The sequence below is a fragment of the Nelumbo nucifera genome, chromosome 8, assembly GCF_055504915.1.
Source record: "Nelumbo nucifera cultivar China Antique chromosome 8, China Antique-T2T, whole genome shotgun sequence".
NCBI lineage: Eukaryota > Viridiplantae > Streptophyta > Magnoliopsida > Proteales > Nelumbonaceae > Nelumbo > Nelumbo nucifera.
The window spans coordinates 54,943,153-54,968,922 of record NC_142656.1 but is presented as its reverse complement, the minus strand read 5'-3'; the positions used below and the strand labels follow the sequence as shown (position 1 = coordinate 54,968,922).

The following is a 25,770-nucleotide window of genomic DNA, read 5'->3' as shown; positions in this document are numbered from 1 at the left end:
ACACTCTACTCCATCCCCACGCTCGTCCCCAGTGTCAGGCAAGTTTAGAGTAAGGCAACCACTTGTCCCTAGTATTGGGCGGGCTCAAGTAGAGGTATAAATCAGGTCGTGTTGGGCTAGCATGACACGACCCGCATGTGGCCTGCACAAAGTGTGGGCCATGCCATGTTGGCCCATGGGGTGTCTTGGGCCGTGCCTCCCTCCCTTGGGATAATTTGGGGGATCGGTTCGACATGGCCCACGGCCTGAGCCCGCACAGGCTCGTGTCGTGCCTTGGGCCAGGCCAGGCTACGAACCGGGCCAAGCTATGAGAGGTCCATTTTTAAAAAATAAAATTTGAAAAAGGTGTTTAAACTTTTATTTCATATGATTTTTTATGTACACAATTGTTTACAAATTAAATTTTTTAATTAATTATACTCTAGTATAAAGAAATAGATAATATTTCTATATATATATTAATATAAAATTTGTTATTTAAATATTATATAATAATATTTACCATATATGAATATAACTTTCAAGTTGATCTTATTAGGGGTTATTTAACTTGGGACCTATCCGCTAAAGCCATCATAGAAATCCAAAAGTTTGATACCCAATTAGACTTTGAATGTGATTATCACTGATAATGTGTGGGCATAGTGCACATCTTAGCTAGACCTAACTTCAAACAAAATAGTTGTTTGAGTTTGCAAATTTATAGATCTAATAGTTGCTTAAGTTATAAATGATTTGTTACTTTTTTATTAATTATTAAAATATTATAATTATGAAATTACTTTATATCATATTTTCGCTAAAACTAATTAAATGTAATTTTATGGTAATTAAATATAACTTTTTGGTAATTAAATATAATTTTCTACTATTTATAGCTTAAATTATAATTACTATTAATTACAGTTTAAAAATAATTACTGTCAGTTATTTTACTATTAATAATTAAAATGCATTATTTTTTCATTATTATTCAGTATTTTTTTTGCAATAAAATACAATTAATTTAATTTTTATTTAGTTTTGGATTTTTAATTAAATTTTTGTGTTTTTCATTATTATTCAGTAATTTTTGCATATGAGTATCTTTCAATAATTTTCAGTATTTTCAGCATTTATTTTGCATATTGATCACTACAAAATTAATTTGCATTTGCTTTTAGTAAAAATAAATTAAATAACTAAATAAATACCATAGTTAAAAAATATAGTTAATTTTCAATATTTTTCAATAATTTTTGGCTTGTGTATTTTTTAATAATTTTTGGTATTTTTTAATATAAAATACTATAAATCATACTTTTAAATTTTCATTAATTTTTATCATTTTTAATGAGTTCATTATGCATAATAAAGGTCTCATCTCAAAAAAAATATAAATTAATTAAAAATATATAAATATAAAGTTATCTAATAATATTATTAAAACTATCAATTAATATTTTCATATTTAAATTTCTTATTTTTAATTAATTGTTGGATTTTTCTTTATTATTCAATAAGTTTTGCAATAAAATATTGTTAATAAAATGGGCTCTACATTTTATATTTTCATTAGTTATTATCATTTTTAATGATAAAAAGTTATCTCACTAGAATTGAAAGTTATCTAATAATATTATTAAAAGTTTTAAACTATCAATTAATATTTTTATATTTAAATTTATTATTTTTATTAGTGTTTATTAAGTTTGATTTTTAAGTGGAATTGAAACAATTTTTTAATATTTACTAACTTTTGTTAATATTTAAATTTAGTGAAAGTTTAGTTGATTTTTAAATTAATAATATTTTGATTGTTTAACCTTAACCTATTTATATTATTTGATTTATATTATTACTATCAATTCTCTCTCTCTCTCTCTTAAATGTCTTTTTTAAATATAATAATAACATGCATTAAAATAAGAGGCCTTGAAAAATCCAAAGGTCTCTCTTTAATAGTGTGCAGTTTTATTAATCTAATCAAGATAAACAATGATTACTGTTTTATATTTTTAAAACAAAAGAATATAAGAAAAATGCAAAAATTGGAGAAAATAGATAAATAGCTTCTCTCAAAGGAGAGATATATTGACATGGATAGACCAATTTTAATATATATATATATATAGAGAGAGAGAGAGAGAGAGAGAGAGAGAGAGAGAGAGATTTTACATGGGTAAGTGCATTTACTTTTTTTTTTTTTAAATCCATGCGATTAAACAAGACAATTCAACTTTTTCCATGTTCTTTTGTTCATCCACTTTTCTAGTTAATTTTTTCATCTTTTTTCATTTTTACTCTTGGCCCAAGTCCATGTTTTTTGCATTATATTGTTTTAGTGGATATTTTTGATAAATTGTATTTTGAGCATTTATTCTTCACTCGATAAGGTTAACTTTGCTAAACCAGAGAAGGGCAATACTTCCTTAATTAAGTAATACTTGGGGAAAACAAATTTACCACTGGTCCCACCTAAATCCTCAAAAAGAACTTAGAGAGTCAATCGATGGGAAATGAACGAGGCCTTTGGGTGGGGCCTAAAGATGATGCCTAATTAACAAGTTTAGGACCTTTAGGTTCATTTGTCCATTGTTTTTTTACCATATAGTTTTAAATTTAACGCATTGGCCAAAAGGAGAATTCAGATGTCCTGCCCACATGACATTACAATTGTACATTGGGAACATCTCCTATATTTGCATGTTACTATTCATGGGAGATGTTCCCAATGTACAATTGTAGTGAGGCAAGGGTAGGATATCCAAACTCCAAACAGAATTTGTGTAAACTACACAATATAGTTGGGATAAGCCATGGATTATGATGATTTCTTAAGGGACCATTTGGTTTGTAGGAGTAAAGGATTGGAATCATAATCGGAATAGATCAATTCCAATTCTAATTGTTTGGATGGACAAAATTGAAATATCATTCCTATTCTTGCTGGAATTACATTCTCCCATTTGAGAGAATAGTCATTCCCCCCTCCTTCCTTGGGTTTCTAGCTTATTTCAATTCCTATTTGAATTAAAAAGGAAACGAGAATAAACTATTCTAATTCCAATTCTAAGGGATTCTAGTTCTAATTCTGATTTCAACTACAAACTAAACTGACCCTATTTTTTTTGAAAAGAATCACTAAAGTTCACACACCAAAAAAATGTTTTGATCAGGCAGGCACAAAATTGTAATATGTTCAATGAGCACTTGGAAAATATTTTGACACATCCCTTAAGATACCCCCAACATACCCTTGAAAAAGATTAAAAACAACTTTTGATAGTTGTCTGAATATTTATTAAGTCCTCATTAAACGTGCTTACTATGTTATGCCTACTAGATCTAGTAAACCCAATAGAATCACACCCACATTACACGTGAGGTAGGCTACTCTATATTTAGATATTTAACTATTAAAAGTAACATTTCTATAAAATACCATAAAAAGTTGTTTTGGCATGTAACTAATACATACAAGGCATATCGTATAAAAAATTTGAACTTTGTTAGTGATTGAATTTCACTATCCCATGTGATATGAACAGAGCATGTTACTTTGGACTCTAGTTAATAGTGTTGGAGGATTTGAATGGAATCTCATGCACTTCTTCCATATTATATTATATGTAGTAACTAGACCATAACAATATTCAAACTTGACTAACAAACAATGTTGTAAACTAGACCATACATCTTCAACAAGGGCTCAATGTGCCATGGAACAATAAAATCATGCTTTGACATCAAACGAATGATGGAGATGCAATTAAGAGTGAAAGTAGGTTAAGTTGGGTTGGGTTTAAGCTCAATCCAGGCTCAACCTTAAGCATGCTTTGACATCAAACTATAACGTTTTTTATATATACAAACTTAATAGAATTAAAGCTAGGAAATAACTTTATACAACTACAATTATTATTACCTTTGTTGTTTTAAATTTTTTATTCAACCAAACCATCTTTCCTACTTGAACAAATTAGTTATGGGCTGTTTTTGAACCGATCAACCAAGTTGATATGACTCAAGTTGGTTAGTTTTTATTAATGGTCAGTTGGTTTTGGGTGGTCAATTCCCCAACTAGACCAAATGGGTTCAATTGGCCAAATTGTTGGACACTGTAAGCCTGCAACCGAACCAAACCAACTTGTGAACACCCTTGTCTTGTGGATTGGTGTTTGTTGCAACTTGCAATGACAACAAGCCATGGCCTAGTTCAAAACTTAGAGAGGTCACATTGGGCCAATAAACCTATCTTGGATCTCTATTTAAAAGGAAACAAAACCACTTTGATCCAAAGTGATCTTACTTGAACCAATTTTTAAGTTGGATAAATCACGGTTTTTGAATTGTTATTCTGTTATTTGCTATTGTATTTGGATAGCTTAGAAAGACTTAACCATTAATGATGGGTCATTTGGTAACACCTGAAGATGTTGAACTAAAAAACTTATTGCTTCGTTCTTTAGTGAATAAGTTTTTAAGGAGGTTGTGGACTCTTTAATGGCTGAAACTGAAATTGTGTCAATCACTATACCCCTACAAATCTTTTAGTTTAGTTGTTACAAATGACCCTTGAGCCTTGTTGTCTTCCTTTGAATTATTCCTAATGTTGTTAATGATTGTGGTATATTATCTAATGATGGTAGTATCTCTTTTGGTAAAATTAGTGGTGGGTAGGTTGGGGGTATCTTAATAAATATTCTGACAAATGAGGACTTAATAAATATTCTGACGACTATCAAAAGTTGTTTTTAATCTTTTTCAAGGGTAGGTTGGGGGTATGTTAAGGGATGTTTCAAAATATTTTCTAAATGCTCATTGAACATGATTACAATGTTGTGCCTACCTGATCCATTTTTTTTTTGTGTGACCTTTAGTGGTTCTTTTCAAAAAATTAGGGTCAATTTAGTTTGTAGTTGAAATCGGAATTAGAACTGAAATCCCTTAGAAATGGAATTAGAATAGTTTATTCTCGTTTTCTTTTTAATTCAAATAGGAATTGGAATAAGCTAGAAACCCAAGGAAGGAGGGGGGAATGACTATTCTCTCAAATGGGAGAGTGCCATTCCACCAAGAATAGGAATGATATTTCAATTTTGTCCATCCAAACAATTAGAATTGGAATTTATCTATTTCGATTATGATTCCAATCCTTTATTCCAGCAAAACAAATGGTCCCTTAAGAAATCATCATAATCCATGGCTTATCCCAATTATACTGTGTAGTTTACATAAATTCTTTTTGGAGTTCAGATATCCTACCCTTGCCTCACTACAATTGTACATTGGGAACATCTCCCATGAATAGTAACATGCAATAAAGAAGATGTTCCCAATGTACAATTGTAATGTCATATAGGCAGGACATCTAAATTCTCCTTTTGGCCAATGCGTTAACTTAAAATTGTATGGTAAAAAAAAAACAATGGACAAATGGACCTAAAGGTCCTAAACTTGTTAATTAGGCATCATCTTCAAGCTCCACCCAAGGGCCTTGTTCATTTCCCATTGATTGACTCTCTATGTTCTTTTTGAGGATTTAGGTGGGACCAATGGTAAATTTGTTTTCCCCAAGTATTACTTATTCAGGAAAGTATTGCCCTTCTTTGGTTTAGGAAAGTTAACCTTCTTGAGTGGAGAATAAATGCTCAAAATACAATTTATCAAAAATATCCATTAAAACAATATAATGCAAAAAACATGGACATGGGCCCAATCGTAAAAATGAAAAAGATGGAAAATTTAACTAGAAAAGTGGATGAACAATGAACAGAAGAACATGGAAAAAGTTGAATCGTCTGATTTAACTGCGTAGATTTAAAAAAAAAAATGTAAATGCACTTTACCCATGTAAAATCTATCTATCTATCAACATATCTCTCTTTTGAGAGTAGTTATTTATCTATTTTTTTTCCAATTTTTGCATTTTTCTTATATTCTTTTGTTTTAAAAGTATAAAACAATAATCATTGTTTATCTTGATTAAATTAACAAAACTTAGTAAATATTAAAAATGCGTTTCAATTCCACTTAAAAATCAAACTTAATAAATGTTAATAAGAAAAGAAATTTAAATATAAAAATATTAATTGATAGTTTTAAACTTTTATTAATATTATTAGATAACTTATGAGTTAAGATTTACTATTATTAATTAATAGTAAATAAAATTTTTAAACTTATAATAATACAAACTTTTAATAATATTATTAGATAACTTTCAATTCTACTTGGATAACCTTTTATCATTAAAAATGATAATAATTATTGAAAATATAAAATGTAGAGCCCATTTTATTAACATTATTTTATTGCAAAAATTATTGGAACTTCTCCTTAGGGTTTTCTCGTTTTTACATTGTTTGTAGGAAGTGGAGGCGTGACAAATCACCACATCATGAGGGGTTGTTGAGAGGAAAGGGTTTGTTAACTTCTCAGCATCATCCATTTTTAATGCCACCGAAGCTTTCCAACAGTACAAAACTAAAAATGCAGGTAACATCTCCCTCCGTCTCTCTTTCTTTCTAACCCTAACGGGTTGGTTTCTATTTGTTTGTGTTTTTGTAGGTGTCGATTTCTATTTCTCGGTAAAGGGTGGTTTTCATAAGTTGAAGCTATTTATTTTCTCCTAGTTTTGGGTTTACAGTTTATGCTTGCCGGTTTTGGTGACCAGCCAAGTCTCTGTTTGCTGGTTTTGGTTAGGTGAATCTTGTTGGTATAATGATATTTCAAGTTCCTTGTCAAGGTTTGCATTTGATGGGAACCATTGCAAAATCTGAAACTTCAGGCAACTTTATTTTTAATTGGTCTAGACAAGAAAACATTATGATGTTTATTATTCAGTTTTGGATTGTACCAAGTCATATTTTTCTTTCTTATGCAACTTTTGTAGAGAAAATGGGCAGTTTTGGTGTTGGGTTTTACTCTGTGCATCTTGTTGTTGACTATGTTGAATCATCTGTACAGATAGTAACATTTGGACATTTTAACTAATTAATTTGGAAAGTCTTTTTCTCGTCTCTCACTTGGATCCTTTGCGGACATGGAAAACCAATATAAATTTTCTTTGTTGTTTTCAGGTGTATATGGAGTTCACAGCTGATGAGTCATTAATTTTTGCAATTTCTGAAGATGTATGGAATAAACCACTTGGACGTGGAAATGAGGTCAGATTGCATCTTAGAGAGTAAGCTAGGAAGTATTTGGAGGAATATAAATTAAAAGTGGGTATATTGATTCCTAGATGGATAGTCATCTTCTCTTATTATAGTCTACACTTTCTTCCTTAAATGTTGCCAATTACAGTTCCAATATTATGTTGCACTTTAAGTTCTTTAACATATAGTCAATCTTCCAAGTGGAAGAAGTAAGATTTGGTTTTACAAACATCTGTTTTTCATTGGTTCACTATTTTTTGATGGCTCCATGTGACAACAATTCGAACATGTGAAATTCATAAAAAAAAAAAAACTCAAACATGTGAATTCGTTGGTTCACTATTCTATTGTAGCATGCGATCAGTAAATGCTATGGAATCCTTTGGATAGAAGATGCTACGGAATCGATCATTTCATGATCTAAGTATTTGATTTGCCTTCTTACTTCCGTAAGAAGACAACTAACAAGTGTTGTTTTAGAGCCCTGAAAACAACAAACAAGCGTTGTTTTTCCCAAATTAGACATAGACTATATTTGAATGTGTGAAAGAAATACTCAATTTGTCAATGTCAGTTCTATCAACAATAAAAAAAACATTCATTAATTATGTGGGGAATGATAATATGAAAACGTTAGTGAACAATTAAAAATTTTTAATCCATGAACCTTATGCTTAGCTTCTTTTGTTATTTTGTTTTCTTCTTTTTTCAATCATCAGTTGTGAATTTTTAATGGGATTCTAGCATATAAGGGCAACTTTTGGGGTTTAATATCAATAAAAGTAATATATTTGAAAAAATTTCAAAAATAGGTTAACTTTTTAAAAATAATATCAATAAAGGGCAAAAACACTGTTCATCTTCTTCTTCTTGCCATTTGTTCACCAGAGCCGCCGTCCGCCGCCCACCTCTGCCTCCAGGCAGAGGCGGCGGCGCTGGTGGCTTCTCTGTCCAACGTTGCCACCTCCGCCCATCTCTGCCTCCACCTCCGGCAACATTGTCGGAGATGGGTGGAGACAAAGGTGGTGGTGGCAGCGGGCAGAGGAATGACCACCAGCGCCGCCGCCGCCATCTCTGCCTCCAACCACCTCCAGCAACATTACCGGAGGCGGAGGCGGTGGCGGATGGTGGCGAACAATGGTGGGTGGCGGCTCTGATGCACAAATGGAAAGAAGAAGAAGATGAGTAGTGTTTTTTCCCTTTATTGATATTATTTTTAAAAAGTTAACCCATCTTTGAAAATTTTTTAAATGTACTACTTTTATTGATACTAAACCCCAAAAGTTGCCCTTATATGCTATTACCCCATTTTTAATCCATGTGAATTCTGATGTAATAACAATTTCTCATTTATTATTGTTTGTACTGGGTCAAATGAATTGATCCATCATCACTTGTGAATATATTTGTATTTATTTGGATATTAGAGTTTTTATTTGGTTTGACATTTTGGTTAATAAGATGAAGTTCAAAAGTTGATGCTTCCAAATCTAAACTTTGAAGCACCTTCTCTTAGATGGCTCATTCAATTCTCCTTTCCAAGACCCTGGCTTGTTGATAACCTTGCATTTTGATGCCTTAAGGGCATCAATTCAGGGGTATTTTCGGCCTTAGAATAGTTAAAGTGCACCCTTTTCCCAGTTAAAATCAATTATGTGACCTATGAGGGTCTCTGGCAAATTATGTAGAAAACTAGGAAGTTTTCATGGCTGAAATGCAGTTTTTGGGAAGCTAGTGTGAAGTCCAGTTGAGAGAGGGGGTGTTTTTGTAAAGAACTAAGAACAGGAGGGCGCCTCCTATCTGCTAAACCTAGTTGGTGCCATCCTACTGTATTACCATGCTCCCTTCTCATTAGCAAACCCTAGGGAGCCTTTTTAACCTAATCTTTTCCTCCTTAACTAACACTAGCCACCCTAGATGTGAAATCTCCATCATCCACTCCTTCTAATCTCGACCATCCATTTTAGGGCTCTCCTTTGTAGCTTCTAAACCCTAAGGTGCCACCTATTATGCTAATCTTCACCATTCAGCTCATCACCATTAAATCTTAGCCACTCCCTCCATCCTATATCCCAACCATTCAATCTAGGGCAAAACATATTCTTTTAATCTTAACCCTTCAACCCTAGATGTTCTAATCTACACCCTCCATTTCTGGGCACCCAAATCTCAACCCTAAATAATATTGGGTGCCCTCTCCTTCCATTTTCAGCCATAGGATCACCCCAAAACCATCATAGCCATTCAATAGAAACCTAGGGCATCCCTAACTTTACTAAATCCCAGCTGCCGCCCCCCATCTTTCTCTCTATTTCCAGTTTTGTCCATCATTCTCTATAAAAAGGGTCCCAGGGGCCCTGTAGAAGGGGTTGGTCAATTCACCCAAGTAAGAAGGAAGGCTGATCTTGAGAAGTTCAAGGGTAGAGGAAGAGGAGGATGCCCAGGCAAGAGGAGGGGTTCCTACTTGCAATTCGCCAACAACACTACTGCCACCTCTGGATTTGAACCCAAATCATTTTTTCTTCAGTTTTAGAATTACTTTATGTTTTTTTTTTATTTCCAAATTAATTTTTTTTCATTCCTACAAATTTATTTTTATTATATTTAATTGGTGTTTCATTTCTTTTCTACAGATCTGAAATTCGGCCAGGTAAGACGGAAGGCTGATATCGAGAATTTCGAGGATCGAAGGAGAGATCTGGAGACTGCTACCTCTGATCGGATTCTTAGACATTTTTATTTCGTTCCTGTTATTTATTTGTCTTTGTTATTTATTTATTCTTATGTAGTTGTTATTCTTAGTACCATTCCAATGTGGTTTTAATGAATTCCATTTTTTTAATTAATTAATTTTTTATTTCTGCAACTCCCACTTGTGTTCTCTTCTCCTGTATCCAAGTAAGTAATTATTTTCTCCTGCTTCTCTATGGATACGACCTGTTTTCATCACTTTACTACGTTAGTAGTTGTTTGAGAATCGGAATAAAATTATAAATGTTTAAACTGGTGTTCTGAAATGTTTAACGACACGCTTCTGGACACACCAAGTTTTGGCGTCATTGCCGGGGAAGCACGGAGAAAAATTTTTATTTACTTTTGCTGGATCTGTTTCATTATTTTTTCTTTTTTGTTTTATTACTTGATTCGTTATCTCAGTTTAATTCTTGCTTCTCTTTGATTTTGCAGGACGGAATAGCGAAAGGTGGGGTATCGGAGCGTTGCGGGACTGCGGAACGGAAGAGAAGAGAAATTGGATTGCGTTTTAGGTGTAGTCGTTCCATTTTATTTTCAATTTTCTTATTTTTATTTTCAAACTCTTTTTCTTATAGAATAGTTGTTTTTGAATTTTTAATTAATTTCTTTTTTTTAGATTTGATTTATTTTTTAGTATTATTTTGCTTCCCTTTTGTTTCTAGACCTATTCTTCTTTCTTTATTTTAATTTCTTGTTCAATTTTTTTTGCTTTATTAGGTTTGTGTTTTTCTTTTATTTCAGAATAAAAAAAAACAAAAAAACAAAAAAAATTCATTTATTTTATTTTATTTTATTTCTTGCAGCATCTTTTTTTTGTTTGTTTTATTTTTTTTTCTTTTTGGTTTAAATTTTAGATTCATTTTTTTTTCTTTTATTTCAGATAAAAACAATAATAAATAAAAAATAAAAATAAAAAAAATTGTTTATTTTATTTTATTTTATTTTTGCAGCATAATTTTCTTTTCATATTAGTTTTTAGATTTGCGTTTTTCTTTTATTAAAAAATGAAAAAAGATATAAATAAAAAAATTCAGTATATTTTTTTTCTTTTGTTTATTTTATTTTCGGTTTAAATTTTTTAGATTCGTATTTTTTTCTTTTATTTTATCTATTTCTTGCCTAATTTTCTTTTTGATCATTTTATTTTCAGTTTAAATTTTAGGTTAGCAATTAATTTGTTAGGATTTATTTTTTGTAGTTGTTAATTTTGTTTAGCACAATTAATTGTTATTTTATTTTCTGTTTGCAATTATTATTTGTTGCTTTATTTAATTTCTTTTCTTTTAGTTGTTTGATTGAATAATTAATTGCTAAATAGGAAATTGTTGAAATTTTCTAATTTGAGTTAAATCTCAAATCTGAATTTAAATTTAAATTTTAAATCGACTTTGAATTTGAATTTCAGATTTCAAATTTAAATTTAAAAAATTAAAAAGAAAAAAAGAAAAAAAGTCAAAAATTAAAAAAGAATCAAATTTAAATTTTAGGAATTTAAATCTCAAACTCTGAATTTGAATTTAAACTCCCAAAAGTTTAAATTTTGAGTTAAAGAAAATAAGAAAATAAAAAAAATTGAATATTTTTGTTGCATTTTCATTCCAATATTTAGGGTTTGATATTCTAGAGCATGCATCATATAGGTTTTTTTTTTTGCTGAAAATATTATTGTTAATTGTGAATGTGTTAGGTGCTCTTTTTATTATTTTAAATGTTCCTTTTGCTTAGTTGTTTGCTTTATTCTTTTAGGTTTAATTGCTGAATTGCATCTTAGAAATAATTGTTCATGCATTGTAGTTAGTTGCATTTTGTTGTGTTTATTTTGTCTTTCTGTTAATTCATTTAAGGACATCCAACCTAAATAAGATAAGGTGGGGATTTCATCACCCTTCCTTGGCCCAAAAATCACTACCTTTTATGTGCGGTTCACCTAACCCTAATTTAAAATTTGGATAGAAAGATCCTTTAGGGGAGCCTCACATTTGGTTCAAAGGTGTGTTGAATTTTAGAAGAGCTTGAAATTATTTTCCATAATCGGCGGTTGGTGTCTAAGGAAAGATGTTAAATGGCTAAGCCTAAGCGGGTTTTGTGGTTACTTAATTAGGTATTTGTGAGAGCAAGGGTCGCTTCCCACATCCCCACCTCTTACCTGACTAACCAAAGGAAGTGGTGTAATTCCAAGTGAACCTAAGAGGATTCACATTGGTTGGACTACTAGTTTAGGAAACCCTAGGTCAGCCCTTAGGTCATGTGGTTGATTTGCTTGCCTTTAAAAAAAAAATTAAAAAAAATTCTAACTTGAATTTAGATTTTAGGAATTTAAATTTCAAAGGCTGAGTTTGAATTTAAATTTCAAAAAAAAAAAAGAGAAAGTCTCAAAAGTTGAGTTTAAATTTCAGAATTAAACTCAAACTTTTAAATTCAAATAAGAAGAAAAGGGACTTCTGTGTTGTATGTTGGGAAGGAGATCTCTAAGGAGAGAAACTGTAGAACCTATACCTGAAATAGAGAGATACCTCTATCATCAACACCGAAATCAATGATGCCCAACCTTGAAAGTAGAAGGAATACTTCACTCCAACACCATACAACCTTTCATCCTGCATTCAGTTACCTGATACTCAGGCCTTATAGTATGAAATTAAGTCAAGTAAAATCTAGATGCTCCCATCCTTCCTGGAAATATGTTCAACTATAAGGATTCAAAATTTCAATGATGATGCCCTTAGATTGACTCTTTTCCCCTTTTCCTTGAAGGATAAGGCCAAGCATTGGTTAGCGACTATAGAGAGACCTATTAGGACTTGGGCAGAAAGGCAACAATAATTCCTTAGGAAGTTCTATCCTATAGGTAGAACCAATACCATGAGGAGAGCTATCACGGGATTCACCCAAACACCGGGTGAACAAATTCATAAGGCTTGGGACAGGATGAAAGAGTTAATGAGAAAATGCCCACACCATGGCTTGTCCCAGTGGCAAATTGTCCAGGCCTTCTATGAAGGCCTAACAGATCAATACATGCAGATGGTAGATGCATCGCGTGGGGGGGGGGGGCATTTATGAGCAAGAGCGAGGATGAAGCTTATAATCTTTTCGAATCCCTGAGTGAGAATTCTATCAATAATGTGTCGTTGTATTCCTATGAAAGGTTGGTGGGACCCTCAAAGAGGGCAAGGCTCTATGAGATCAAAAATAATATAGAGACCGAGGCAAAAATGGACTTGAATGCCATTTCTAGAAAGTTTGATAGGGTAAACCTTCTAGCCCAGAAACTCAACTAGTTTTTCACTCTTAACTAGCAATCAGGCCCATCTACCACTTATCCTGAAGTATGTTTCATTTGTGCCAGCCCAGCCCACCAGGTTGACGACTGTCCTACTGCGACCCAGTTTCCACCTTTTATCCAAGAACAAGTTCAAGCGGCCCAGAGTTTCTCAAGGCCCAATAATGATCCATATTCTAATACTTATAACCATGGGTAGAGAAACTATCCTAACTTTTCTTGGAGGACACACCAACCCAATGTACAGTCCCCTCAGCATCCGTCCAATTCCTTGGCCCAACAGTTTCAGAGGTCAGTAGTACAAAACCAGTTCCAGCAGGTGTACCCTCAATCCCAATCAGTAGACGATCAATTTATGCAGTTGCAGCAATTGATCCTAAATCAACAACAGTCCATTGCTAGGTTAGAAAAGCCAAATAGGACAACTAGCTGAAGCTAATGCAAGGAGGATAGTGGGGCAACTACCGAGTCAATCGGTTGCAAACCCTAGGAATCAGCCAGCGGGTTTTTCTCAGCAAATTCAACCACCTTCTCAGAATCCCCAATTCGAAAATGCTAAAGCTATAACAACTTTAAGGAGTGGGAGAATTTTGGAAAACCCGTATGAGAAAGAAAGTAAAGAAGAAGAAAAAGGAGTCAGAAAACCCTAAGTTGGGGTGGGGGGGGGGGGGAAGAAGAAGAAAGGGAGAACTTAGAAAAAGAGCCTAAAGCGAACCAATATGTAGTCCCTTTTCCTACCGCACTTACAGCCGGGCTGTCACGGAAAAAGAAAGAGATTCACAATGAGGAGATCATGGAACTTTTCAAACAAGTATACATTAACATCCCGCTCCTCGGTGCAATTCAACATGTCTGGGCTTATGCAAAGTTTCTTAAAAAGCTATTCACCCAAAAGAGGGAGCCATGATTAGCCCCACAAAAAGTGATGCTCTCAACATATGTGAGTGCGGTCCTCTTGAACCAACTTCCCCGAAAAATGAAAGACCCGGGTGCTCCTCTTATTAGCTATATAATTTCTAGAATCACCTTTGATAGGGCCTTATTGGATCTAGGGGCTAGTGTGAACCTGCTTCCATCCATTATTTATGAAAGGTTCAGGGTCGGCGAGTTGAAACCTACCCTAGTAATTTTGCAACTCGCTGATCGGCCGGTTAAGACTCCTCGAGGTGTTGTCGAGGATGTCATTGACAGGATAGAAAACTGTTATTTCCTTGTAGATTTTGTTGTTATAGACATGACCCAAACCGAAAAACTGAACCACAACCCGGTAATCTTAGGATGGCCATTTTTAGCAATGGCTAATGAAAATATCAAATATAAATCGGGGAAATGGACATCTCATTTGGGGAGCAGAAGGTCCAATTGAATGTTTTTAATGCCTCTAAGTATCCAAACCTAGGGGAAGATGAAGGCAGTGTGGACATAGTGGACAATCTCGTGGATGACCTATCTACCCCTTGGTTAGCCCAATCTGGTCCTGGTTGGCATGAAAATGATAGTGAGTATGAGAGTTTGGATGAGAGAGATGAATAGTTGTGTCTGACTGAAGACGTTAAACTTAGCGTTGGTTGGGAGGCAACCCAACATAATTTTTTTCACTTAATTTTGGGATTAGAGTTTTTTTTTTTTTTTTTAATTTTCTTGATTCAAGACCAGGTGACATACCTTGAACCTCTCAGGAAAACCCTACTTGTTGTTCCCTTTGGCCCAAATCTTCTTTGCATCATTCTAGTCATGCCATTAGGGACAATGGCATTCAACTTTTGACATAAAATGAAGAATTTAGCAATTCTAGATTTTTTTTCTTGTGATACTATATGATCAATTTTTTTTTTTCAAAGTTGAAAAAAAAGTGTATTGATAAAAAAAATTGCCAAAAAAAGTGATCAAATTAAAGGTTCTTTTCTACTCAGATTAGTTTATCTGAATATGCTCTCATTCTTTCATTTATGTTTTGACTTCAGAGTGAGACCACCCACCCAAGCACCACGATTTGGGAAGCATAAGGCAGACCCAAATTAAAGAAAGTTGCTTATAGACTGACCATGTGAGCCCCACCTCGGAAAGACAGAAGCAACTACACTTTAACCCTCCTAAATGGGCACATAGGTACAATCCTGCGTCAAGACCAGTCTAAATACAAAACGTAAGGCTAGGCCTAAAAACTTGCCCAGATGGGATAAGCTTCTCCACCAAGTTTGGGATGACAATCATTAGTTTTTAAATTTTTTTGTCATTTTAAACACAATAGATGGATGCAGATTGAATTAAATTCATGATATCATATTTCATAACAGATTTGGATCTAAAGGTTTGGTAATTGGATCTTAGATGGGGATGTAGCTGGATCAAATCTGTTTACATCCTTCTAGCGGAACACTTTCTTCCTGCTGCGTCTTTCTTCTTGCTTTCAAGGACCCAATAACGTGATGGGTTCGGCTCCAATTTTGAGTGTTTAGTCTGGTTTGTCTCTTTCATCATATGGGTTGGTAGCGGTTTGGGTGTATTACATATTAATAAGGGGAATTAAGGGTAACTGGGATTTCATGAAAATAAAAATTCTACCTGCACTCTTAAAAGTATATGCATCCAATTGCACATCGGGAACATCTCTTTGTGAATTTTATATACTTGCAAATTTGGTTTACCATTTTTAGAAGCATGTTGATACGAATGCTGATAGTACCAATGGATGATAGGTATGTTAACTGAACTTTCTATCCTTATTATAGGTGCTTTGAGGCATTTCTCTCCTGTAGTCCATGTACACCAAGGATCTTTAAAATGGAAATGAACAAAAAGTGTTTGGTTTGTAATTTGTATACAATATACTACTAGCGTTTTGAGTATCACCTCATGGTATTATGTTTATTTCTTTCATTTGAATGCATATGTATTCATAAGGGTGTGTTTACATGTAGATGCATGATAAGCTGAGCAGGTCCAGCAGGTTATGATTTATTTTTATTTTCTTTTTTCATGTCAACATGTGCAGAAACATTTGTATGGAGATTAGATGGATCAATCCGGTCCAAAATATTTATTAGATTGGATTAGACCTGATCCGTTCGTAACAAATTTATATTGGATTTGGTTGGATTAAGCCAATATTTGGTCCATTGATATAAAATAAGAATATGTGTCAATGGACAAGGTTTGGGTTGAAACCAATCTAAATCAAAATGAATCTGAACAGATTGGACGTCCAGACATTGAATTGAATTAGTCCAAATTGATGCAAAACATTCATTAGATTGGATTGGACCCGGTCCATTTATAATGGACTCACATTGGACTGGATTGGATTTAACCAAATCTAATCCAATTGACACCTCTGCCTGTATGGCTGTACGCAACTCTTGTCCTTGTGAGACATGTATCCATTCTATATCACTTTGGTATTTTTTATATCACTTTTCTATCTACAAGTTGATTATAGAACCATCAAGTCTCTCATGCATGAACATGATGTTTGTAATAGAAAAAAGTTCATTTAGTTTTTTAATCACTTCTATTTGAATTAGGGGTCTGTTTTGGTTTATGGTGCTATATTCAGTAAGAGAATTTGTTTGTTTTCTCATACAACATTTCTTGCAGAAATCTGAAGAGTTTGGATTTGCTTGGAATTATGACATAAATAATTAGCTTACATGATCCCTTGCTGTTTCAATTTGAAATCCATTTAAAGTGGTTGGCCTCCTACATATGCAATTCATAAATTAAATGATGGGAGGGATATTTCTACGGTTTTTCAGCATGGTATAGAAATTTGAGATTATAAAATATGGATTTAGTAAACGATGCACACTTGTGTGCTATGGCTAAAGCATTACTTGGGTAGTTGGGTAGATGTTATCAGCAATGGCCATGGGGTTCCAAATATGCCAAACCTTCTGCTAATTAAGGATATTATTTTATTTTATTTTTTGATAGTTGGTTTATTGTTGTAATTGCCAAGGATATTATTTTATTCTTTTGATCATTGCTATTGTTTATTATCATTAGCAAAAATTGGTTGATAGTTCTTATTATTGATACTATTTTCTAGTTTATTTGTTTATTCATTTTCTACTTAAACCTCCATTGGTTTATTTGAGAATCACTTAGGCACACAATGTCTTTTGTCCCTTATAGAGAGCTCCATTTAGTTGGTCATCAATGAGTGTGGAGCTTGGGTAGCATGGTATTTAATGTTCTTGGTGATTTCTATTGGATTATATTACATTCAATTTTTGTTGCTCCTCATGCTCATGCATGCTTATTGGAAATGGGCTCAAGGACAAAGTGCCTAAAGAGAATAGTGGATTTGGCTACTACAGGTTTAAGACATGTGATTAACTACTTGTTTAATATATTTGACTACATGTTCATTTTTATTTGCAAAATTTGAATATTATATGCTTAGGTGAATATCATGGTTTTAAGTACAAGTGCCAACAGTGAATGGGGAGAGAGATTGGAGTAAAGAGAGGGAGCAAGAGAAAGAGGGGGAGGGAGGAAGATAGGGTCATAGGAAATGATTTTTTGCTTTGTTCTTTCTTCCTTTTATATTTTTGGTTGGATATGGGTAATGAGGTCTTATAGAACCCACAATTTTTTAGAGATCTCACTATGGATTATTGAGAAGTTTTCCATCAGTGAAGTTTGAAAGGATGATATACCCTATTTCATGAAAAATGATGCATGCCATTAATCATGATCATCTATTTATCAAGCAGGGACATTTTCTAGATACTGATAATTAAGCTCACCTTAAATGTAATCTCTATAATCCAAGTGTTGAGACTAAACGTTTTGACAACATGGTATGATAGTGTTCCAAAAGTTCCGAGTGAGAAGAACCATCATATGGACACCTAAAGACCTTTTGACTCCTCTTCCTCCCAAATGAAACAAATTTACCTTTAGATTTTTCAAAGAAATTGGAATTGGGAAAGTTGGTTCTCAACTGTAAGAATCTATAGGTTCTTTCTTGATCAAATTTCATTTCTTCCTTTTCTCTTTCTATTTATTTGTTTGATTATCTATTTCCTTTATCAAAAGCAAGAACCACACTAATTTCCTTTATTTTTCCATTTCTGTTTCTATTTATTTGATCTTTTAATAATTTATTTTCCTTTTTGATTGAGCAGGATTTTACCGAAGATGAAAAATTAGTTGAGACAATCACAAGTATGATTCTATGTCATGGCCTTTAATCACAAATCATTAGTCATGGCGTTGAGAAACAACGATGTCCATTGAAGAGAAATTTCTGCTATACAAGGCAATTCGAATAACTCACCTCAAGGGGAAGCCATTAACATTTGTTTTTGTTTTTTGTAAGAACCATATTAACCTTTCTTTAAATTCATATGGGCAGTGCTTATTACACCATTTCCAAATATATAATTAATTTCTTTCAAAACATATTACTGTGATTGGCAATTGATTTCTCACTATTTCTGTGACAAATACTCTTGTCTTGTATAAGTTGTCAGGACACCCTTTACCATTGTTAGAGAGTTAACTACTATAAGGAGTATTTATCACGCTAAACTCCTGGAGGGTATAAAAATCTCACACTTTAAGAACCTTTTTTCTTACACTCATTAGCCTCTACAATGAAAGGGCCACCCCGCTAGTGTTTTATTAATAGTATTTTATTGCAAAATTATTCTATTGAATAATAATAAAAAAATACCAACAATTAATTAAAAAAGCTAGAAAATTCCGAAAAACCTAAACATAATTAAAATACTAAAAATAATTAAAAATATTGAAAATTAACAATATTTTATATTACTAAAGGTATTTACTGAAAATAGTTATAAAGTACAACTGAAAATAGTTATAAAAAAATAACTGTATTTTTTTAACTATGGTATTTATTTAGTTATTTAATTTACTTTTACTGAAAGCAAATGCAAATTATTTTTGTAGTGATCAATATGCAAAATAAATGCTGAAAATTATTGAAAAATACTCATATGCAAAAATTACTGAATAATAATGAAAAAACACAAAAAGTTAATTAAAAATCCAAAAACTCTGTAAAACCTAAAGCTTTATTAGAATACTAAAAGTAAATAAAAATTAAATTGACTGTATTTTATTGCAAAACAATACTGAATAATAATGAAAAAAATAAATGCATTTTAATTATTAATAGTAAAATAACTAACAATAATTATTTTTAAACTTCAATTAACAGTAATATAATTTAAGCTATAAATAGTAGAAAATTACATTTAATTACCAAAAAGTTATATTTAATTACAAGAAAATTACATTTAATTAGTTTTAGCCAAGAAGTTAGAAATATTTCTGAAAATATGATAATTTCTAGAAATTACTGTATTTTAAATAAATAAAGTAATTTAATAATTAATAAAAAGTAACAAATCGTTTATAATTTAAGCAACTATTAGATCTATAAATTTGCAAACTCAAGCAACTATTTTCTTTTGAGTTAGGTCTAGCTAAAATGTGCACCATGCCCACACATTATTAGTTTACCACCACCACCAGACACTGTGGTTCCTTTTTTTTTTCTCCTAAAAGGAATTACCGAAATCTTTTCAAGATCCCCAAAAACTCATTTTGGGATTTGGGCGACTTCTCCTTTTATCCTTTTCTTGTTGTTTGCTTCTCATGGCGACCATACTAGATGCCACTACCAATGCTATTAGTGTTGTTACAGTTACACTAAATAAAATTCTTTCTTTCGAGAATCCAAACTGATGTATCCACTTTCTCCCATGGAAAACGAGAAAAGATAAAAACTTGTGGGTTAGAAATTTAGAGTTCAGAGAGAAAAAGAAAGAAAGAGATGAAAAGAAACAACTCCAAGTATGATCAAAACCAACAAATTTCAAGTTCTATCAATACACATTTCTGCAACTCAAAGACCAGAATGTCATTACCAAGTATTTTTTTCTTTTCTATAATCATCATCAAAACCGAGCATCTTTGCCTTGGACTACTTTTTAATACTATAAAGTTATTTCTTTAACTTTAATTCTATTAAGTTTGTATATATAAATAGGAAGTACAATGTTCCTGCACATGAATTAGAAAAATGGTATAAACATCATTCGTAGGAGTTCTTTTTGTTAGTGCTTAAAACTGTTTAGAACTCACGTAAAAGGCAAAACTAATCTATTGATTGGAGAACATAATTTTATTGATGAATTTAAACCATTAAATACAACTAAATCAGTGATGCACGTAGCAGAAAAATAGGCAGCAACTAACCCATGACTAACAACTCTTAAGCTCATGAATTTTTCCTAAAGAATCGGTAAACACTACCTAACTTCCTAAAGAATAGGATTACAAATTTATTCTGCTGAATAACAACAAAATAATAAACTTTAACACCCTCCCTTAAATTAAATGTTATACAATCAGCATTCAGTTTAAACTAGAAAATGAAACAACTTCAAGCAAATCACGCAGCTTCACAAATGCACCCAATTTGAGAGGCTTGGTTAGTATATCTGCAACCTGGTCTTCACTGCAACAATAAACTAATTCAATGACTCCTTCTTTTGTGAGATCTCGAAGAAAATGGTATCTCACATCTATGTGTTTGCTCTTACCATGTAAAACTGGATTTTTGGACAGTTTAATGGCTGAACTATTATCACAATATATCTGTATACTCTCCTGCTTGAAATAATGCAACAATTCAAGTATTCTTTTCAACAAAATAGATTGACACACACAAGAAGCTGCTGCTATAAACTCTGCTTCTGTTGTAGACAATGTAACAACTTGTTGTTTCTTTGATGCCCATGAAACAACCCTTGAACTCATCATAAAGACATGACCAGAAGTACTTTTTCTATCCTCTAAGTCTCCTGCATAATCACTGTCATTGAAGCCAATAAGATATCAAAATCAAGTGTACCTTTCAAGTAACGTAAGATTCTCTTTGTAGCAAGGAAATGAAGCTCAATTGGAGATTCCATAAACCTGCTAATTAAACTTACAACATACATAATATCAGGTCTAGTTGCTGTTAAGTACATCAAACTTCCAACAATTTGCTTGTATAAAGTACTATTAATCTTCTTTCCTTCATAGTTATAGTCCATCATCTGAAACTTGTCCAAGATCCCCAAAGCATATTTCTTTTGTGTGATGAAAATCCCAGCAGCTGATTGCACTACTTTGATGCCAAGAAAATAGTGCATCATTCCTAGATTGCTCATCTCGAATTCTGCCATCATGGACTCAAACATTGCTTGATCATTTCCTGTGTACTACTAAACTTCCATCAAGGGTTTTGGGTTTATTTTGTTCTTTTGCAGATAACTAGTAGACGACAATGGCATCAGACAACAGCTATGTGCAACCAGTAATTCCTCGCTTTGATGGTCATTATGATCATTAGAGTATGTTGATGGAGAATTTTCTGCGATCCAAGGAGTATTGGACTATTGTGGAAATAAGTGTGGCTGAACTAGCTCTTGGAGTTGTATTGTTAGAAGCAGAGCAAAAGAAACTAGAAGAACAGAAGTTAAAGGATCTCAAGGCAACAAATTATTTGTTTCAAGCAATTGATCGTTCCATTTTGGAGACTATTCTGCAAAAGGATACTTGTAAATAGATCTGGGATTCCATGAAGAAAAAGTATCAGGGCACAACAAGGGTAAAAAGGCAACAACTTCAAACTCTTCGCAAGGAGAGCCTGTTGATGAGTATTTCTCAAGAACCTTGGCAATAGTAAACAAGATGCCTATCCATGGTGGTTGCACATCACCCTTTATTTCAAGCTATATCAAATGTTTTTTATATTCCTAATTTGAACATCACCCTTTCCCATAACATTTACTTTAGAATGATCACCAAAGGTCACAATAGAATAAAAATTTTCATTTAAATGGGAAGAGAAAGACTTGTTACCACACATAAGATTGCTGCATCCCGTATCTATATACCATATGTCTGGTTCAAGCTCCTCCTTGAGGTGAGATGCCATCAAGAGTGTTTCTTGTTCCTTTTTCTCTGCAAAGTTGGAATGCTCTCCTTCGTCATTGTTAGAGCTTGCAGTGCATTCAGACTTGTAATGACCAAACTTGTGGCAGCGGTAGCACTCGATGTTGGACTTATCAAACTTTGAGTCATTGTTGAGAGATTGCTGGTGGTGATCATTTCCTCTGCCTTTGCCCCAAGAATCTGGTGTATAAGAACCTCTTCCTCTTCCTCGTCCTCTTCCACGGCCTCGACCACGACCTCTATTTGATCCTCTCCCTGTAGAGCTTTCACCATGAGTTGAAGCTTAAAGCTTGTTCTTCGGTTGAACATGTTGATGTTGTCATTCTCTGCTCATGCACAAGCAAAGAACTCCGCAGTTCATCGATTGGAAGTTCATCAAGATCTTTTGACTCCTCAATAGAACAAACCACATAAGAGAATTTAGGAGCCATTGATCGAAGAATCTTTTCCACCACAACCACATCTTCAATTTTTTCATCAAGGACATGCATCTTGTTTACTATTGCCAAGGTTCTTGAGAAATATTCATCAACAGACTCTCCTTGCTTCATGTGAAGAATCTCAAACTCTTTGCGAAGAGTTTGAAGCTGCTGCCTTTTCATCCTTGTTGTGCCCTTATATTTTTTCTTTATGGAATCCCAGATCTGCTTACAAGTATCCTTTTGTAGAATAGTCTCCAAAATGGAACAATCAATTGCTTGAAACAAATAATTCTTTGCCTTGAGATCCTTTAACTTCCGTTTTTCTAGTTTCTTTTGCTCTGCTTCTCACAATACAACTCCAGGAGCTGGTTCAGCCACACCTGTTTCCACAAAAGTCCAATACTCATTGGATCGCAAAAAATTCTCCATCAACATACTCCAATGACCATAATGACCATCAAAGCGAGAAATTGCTGGTTGCACATAGCTGTTGTCTGATGCCATTGTCGCCTGTTGGCTGTCTGCAAAAGAACAAAATATCAAAATATGTAAAAGGCAAAACTAATCTATTGACAGGAGAGCATAATTTTATTGATGAATTTAAACCATTAAATACAACTAAATTAAAAATGCACGTAACAGAAAAATAGGCAGCAACTAACCCATGACTAACAACTCCTAATCTCATGAATTTTTCCTAAAGAATCGGTAAACACTACCTAACTTCCTAAAAGAATAGGATTACTAATTTATTCTTTTGAAAAACAACAAAATAATAAACTTTAACACTTTTTGACTTCCTATTACCCTACTAGTATCCCTATAATCCAGAACTATGTATCTTGCTTGTCTCAGTAATATATCTTTTGTAGACTAACAATACATTCGAAACCATTAACATCAGACACCGTTGTTATAAGAGAAAAGATCAATTTAAAGCCAAACAAAAAAAGCAATTGAGTGTCTTACATAAGCACCTTCTTGCAACGCTTCTGTGTGATTTAAAGTGTTTGATGAATGACAGGCTCGTTAACTAATAATCGAAAGTTAATAGTCATGACCTGCTGGAAACAGACTTTGGAAATATTTGATGCAATACATGAGTCTTGCCCTTAGAGTTTCTGTTCTTCTGGTAGCTTTTGGTTGAAGCCCGCTAAGAGTTGTATGCATGTCTATTACACGCCACGTCCTGTTAAGCAGGGGGAGACGTGGGGCTTCTGTTTTCTGACGAGTGTCTTTGATGGTTCACAACCGTCGCCACGTACTTTTTTTTTTTCGGAGCCTTTCCCTGCTTTTTGGAATTTTGTCTCCTTATAACGAGAAACCCAGAAGGATCTCAAATTCTCAATTAAACTGATTTTCTTTCTTCTTCCTCCTCTGAATCTAAGCACAAACAACTAGTCGAGCCAATGGGCCAAGGTGAAGAGTTGAAGACAAGAAGCGAACCCAAAGTGGAGATTCAGGTTCTCTCTCTGTTTAATTTATTTTTTATATGGAGTTTTAGGTTGTATATGTTCATTGCGATGATTGGAAGCTCTTGTTTTCAGAATGTTTTAATTTTTTATTGGTGGACCTTCTATCCTTTTTGCCTTTTTGGGGTGTTTTTAGTACTTTTGTGTGTGTACACCCAAATTGATTTCTTCCCATAAAATCACACTAGTTGGTTGTTTTTAATTTCGTTGAAATCATTCCCTGAAGTTTGCTTCTATTTTTTCGTTTAATTTTTTCTGTTGAGTGGAACTTCAGTTAAGAAAATGCTTTGAATCTTGTACACTGTTGTGAAGTGATGAAACCATTAAATTCTAGTAATTAAGCTAAAATGGGTATTCCTGCAAAATGTAGGAAAGAGGGGAGATTTTCTTCTTTTATAGGCCAAAAGTTAACAAAGAAGAAGCACACAGTGCTGATGATGTGCAGCGGCTATATATTGTTCTCCAGCCGGAGTCTGGCGAAAGGGTAGTCGAAGAAAAGCAGGCCCCAGATTCCGGCAAGGAAGGCGCCAAAAGAGAAGCCGCCAATAGTACTGATAATGGTGGAAACATTAACAGTTCTAACGAGAAGGGCACTGAAGGTGGCCATGGTAGTGAGGCAAGTACTGAACTGAATTTACATTTGTTCTCTGCGTCTCTTGTCAAAGATCTTAGAGCGTAGTATATTCAATATCTTCATCACTAATCTGCAATTTCAATTGAAGGAAGTAAACATTGAGAAGCAACCCTTGTTGCGATTCATTGTCATGGGTCGTAAAAGCCTCCCTGATCCAAGCAAGAAAAGCCAGCCTTACTGGGGTTTCGTAGAGATGGTCACAACAAGGATCGAAGATGTAAAGACTGCTTTAGAAGGAGGTATACATTCTGATATACAGTCAACAAGGATTCTGATATACATTCAACAGAAGCTGGATTAAACAATTTTCTGATGCTTAGTTACTTTGGTTATTAATCTCTATTCTGTTTCTTCTTTGTGGACTGTCGTCAAAGAGGAGTATGACACTGCTACAAGAGGCCACAGGCGTCAGTCCTCTGCGCGAGCACTTGGAGAGGGTGTGTATCGAATCCTGAGGCATGCTTCTGGCAGGAAGATGCACACTCACTTGATCTACAAGCTTGAGTTCCCTCCAGAAGGAGAGAGCAGCGAGCCTCAAGAGTCGCTTAATGTGGAACGAGAAGGTTCATTTGTCATACAGATAAAGAACCCTGATCAGCATTGCACATCCCAGTTCAGAGGAATTCAGAAAAAGCGTAGGGCTGCCTTTCCGGCGAACTTACAAGGGCAGCTGGGGAAGCTGAAGTTTGCTCCAGCTGATCCTCCGGACTTCCTGAACTATGAGGGCTGTGAGTTCTTGCTCATATCTGCCTCGGATGACATAGATGAAGAGCTGGGGTTGGAGCTCAAGACAGAAGGGGAAGCAGCAGAAGCCGATTGTTCAGACTTGATTAAAACATTTGGAGAGACTGCAACTACTGCTCCCCTTCTAAGGGGTACTTGGGCATGAAAATTTTTTATGTAAATTTTCTGACTGGTTCATGTACAGTACACGACTGGTACAGGGTGAAGGTGAAGCTTAGCTCATTTTGGACTTTTGGATGTTTATATGTTTGTAGTTATATAGACTGTAGAGAAACTACGTTTTTTGATGGTGACTTTGATGAAGCAAGCTAGCTAAGTGGATTTTGTTTGGATC

At 33.6% G+C, this 25,770-nt stretch overlaps 1 protein-coding gene, 1 long non-coding RNA gene and 1 other non-coding gene across 3 annotated transcripts; 2 read left to right on the top strand and 1 right to left on the bottom strand.

The window, feature by feature from the left end:
* Window positions 1-6,326: 6,326 nt before the first annotated feature.
* On the top strand, window positions 6,327-18,588 carry LOC104601641 (uncharacterized). The gene is made up of 3 exons (XR_735924.3): window positions 6,327-6,480; window positions 7,065-7,208; window positions 9,776-18,588. It is a non-coding gene; the product is annotated as an uncharacterized LOC104601641 (long non-coding RNA).
* On the bottom strand, window positions 12,756-12,862 carry LOC148790019 (small nucleolar RNA R71). Its single transcript, XR_016079963.1, has one exon. It is a non-coding gene; the product is annotated as a small nucleolar RNA R71 (small nucleolar RNA).
* Window positions 18,589-23,902: 5,314 nt separating the features above from the next.
* On the top strand, window positions 23,903-25,770 carry LOC104601640 (uncharacterized). Its single transcript, XM_088892709.1, has 4 exons — window positions 23,903-24,049; window positions 24,429-24,674; window positions 24,781-24,931; window positions 25,067-25,770. Exons 1-4 carry the CDS (start codon window positions 23,996-23,998, stop codon window positions 25,579-25,581), a joined length of 966 nt encoding a protein of 321 aa, XP_088748835.1. The 5' UTR covers window positions 23,903-23,995; the 3' UTR covers window positions 25,582-25,770.

Bases quoted from the DNA above. Each gene is read 5' to 3' on its own strand.
- LOC104601640 (XM_088892709.1), top strand. From the start codon at position 23,996: ATGGGCCAAGGTGAAGAGTTGAAGACAAGAAGCGAACCCAAAGTGGAG. The intron at 24,675-24,780 runs GCAAGTACTGAA...TTTCAATTGAAG, and splicing joins AAGGTGGCCATGGTAGTGAG to GAAGTAAACATTGAGAAGCA. The intron at 24,932-25,066 runs GTATACATTCTG...CTGTCGTCAAAG, and splicing joins AAAGACTGCTTTAGAAGGAG to AGGAGTATGACACTGCTACA.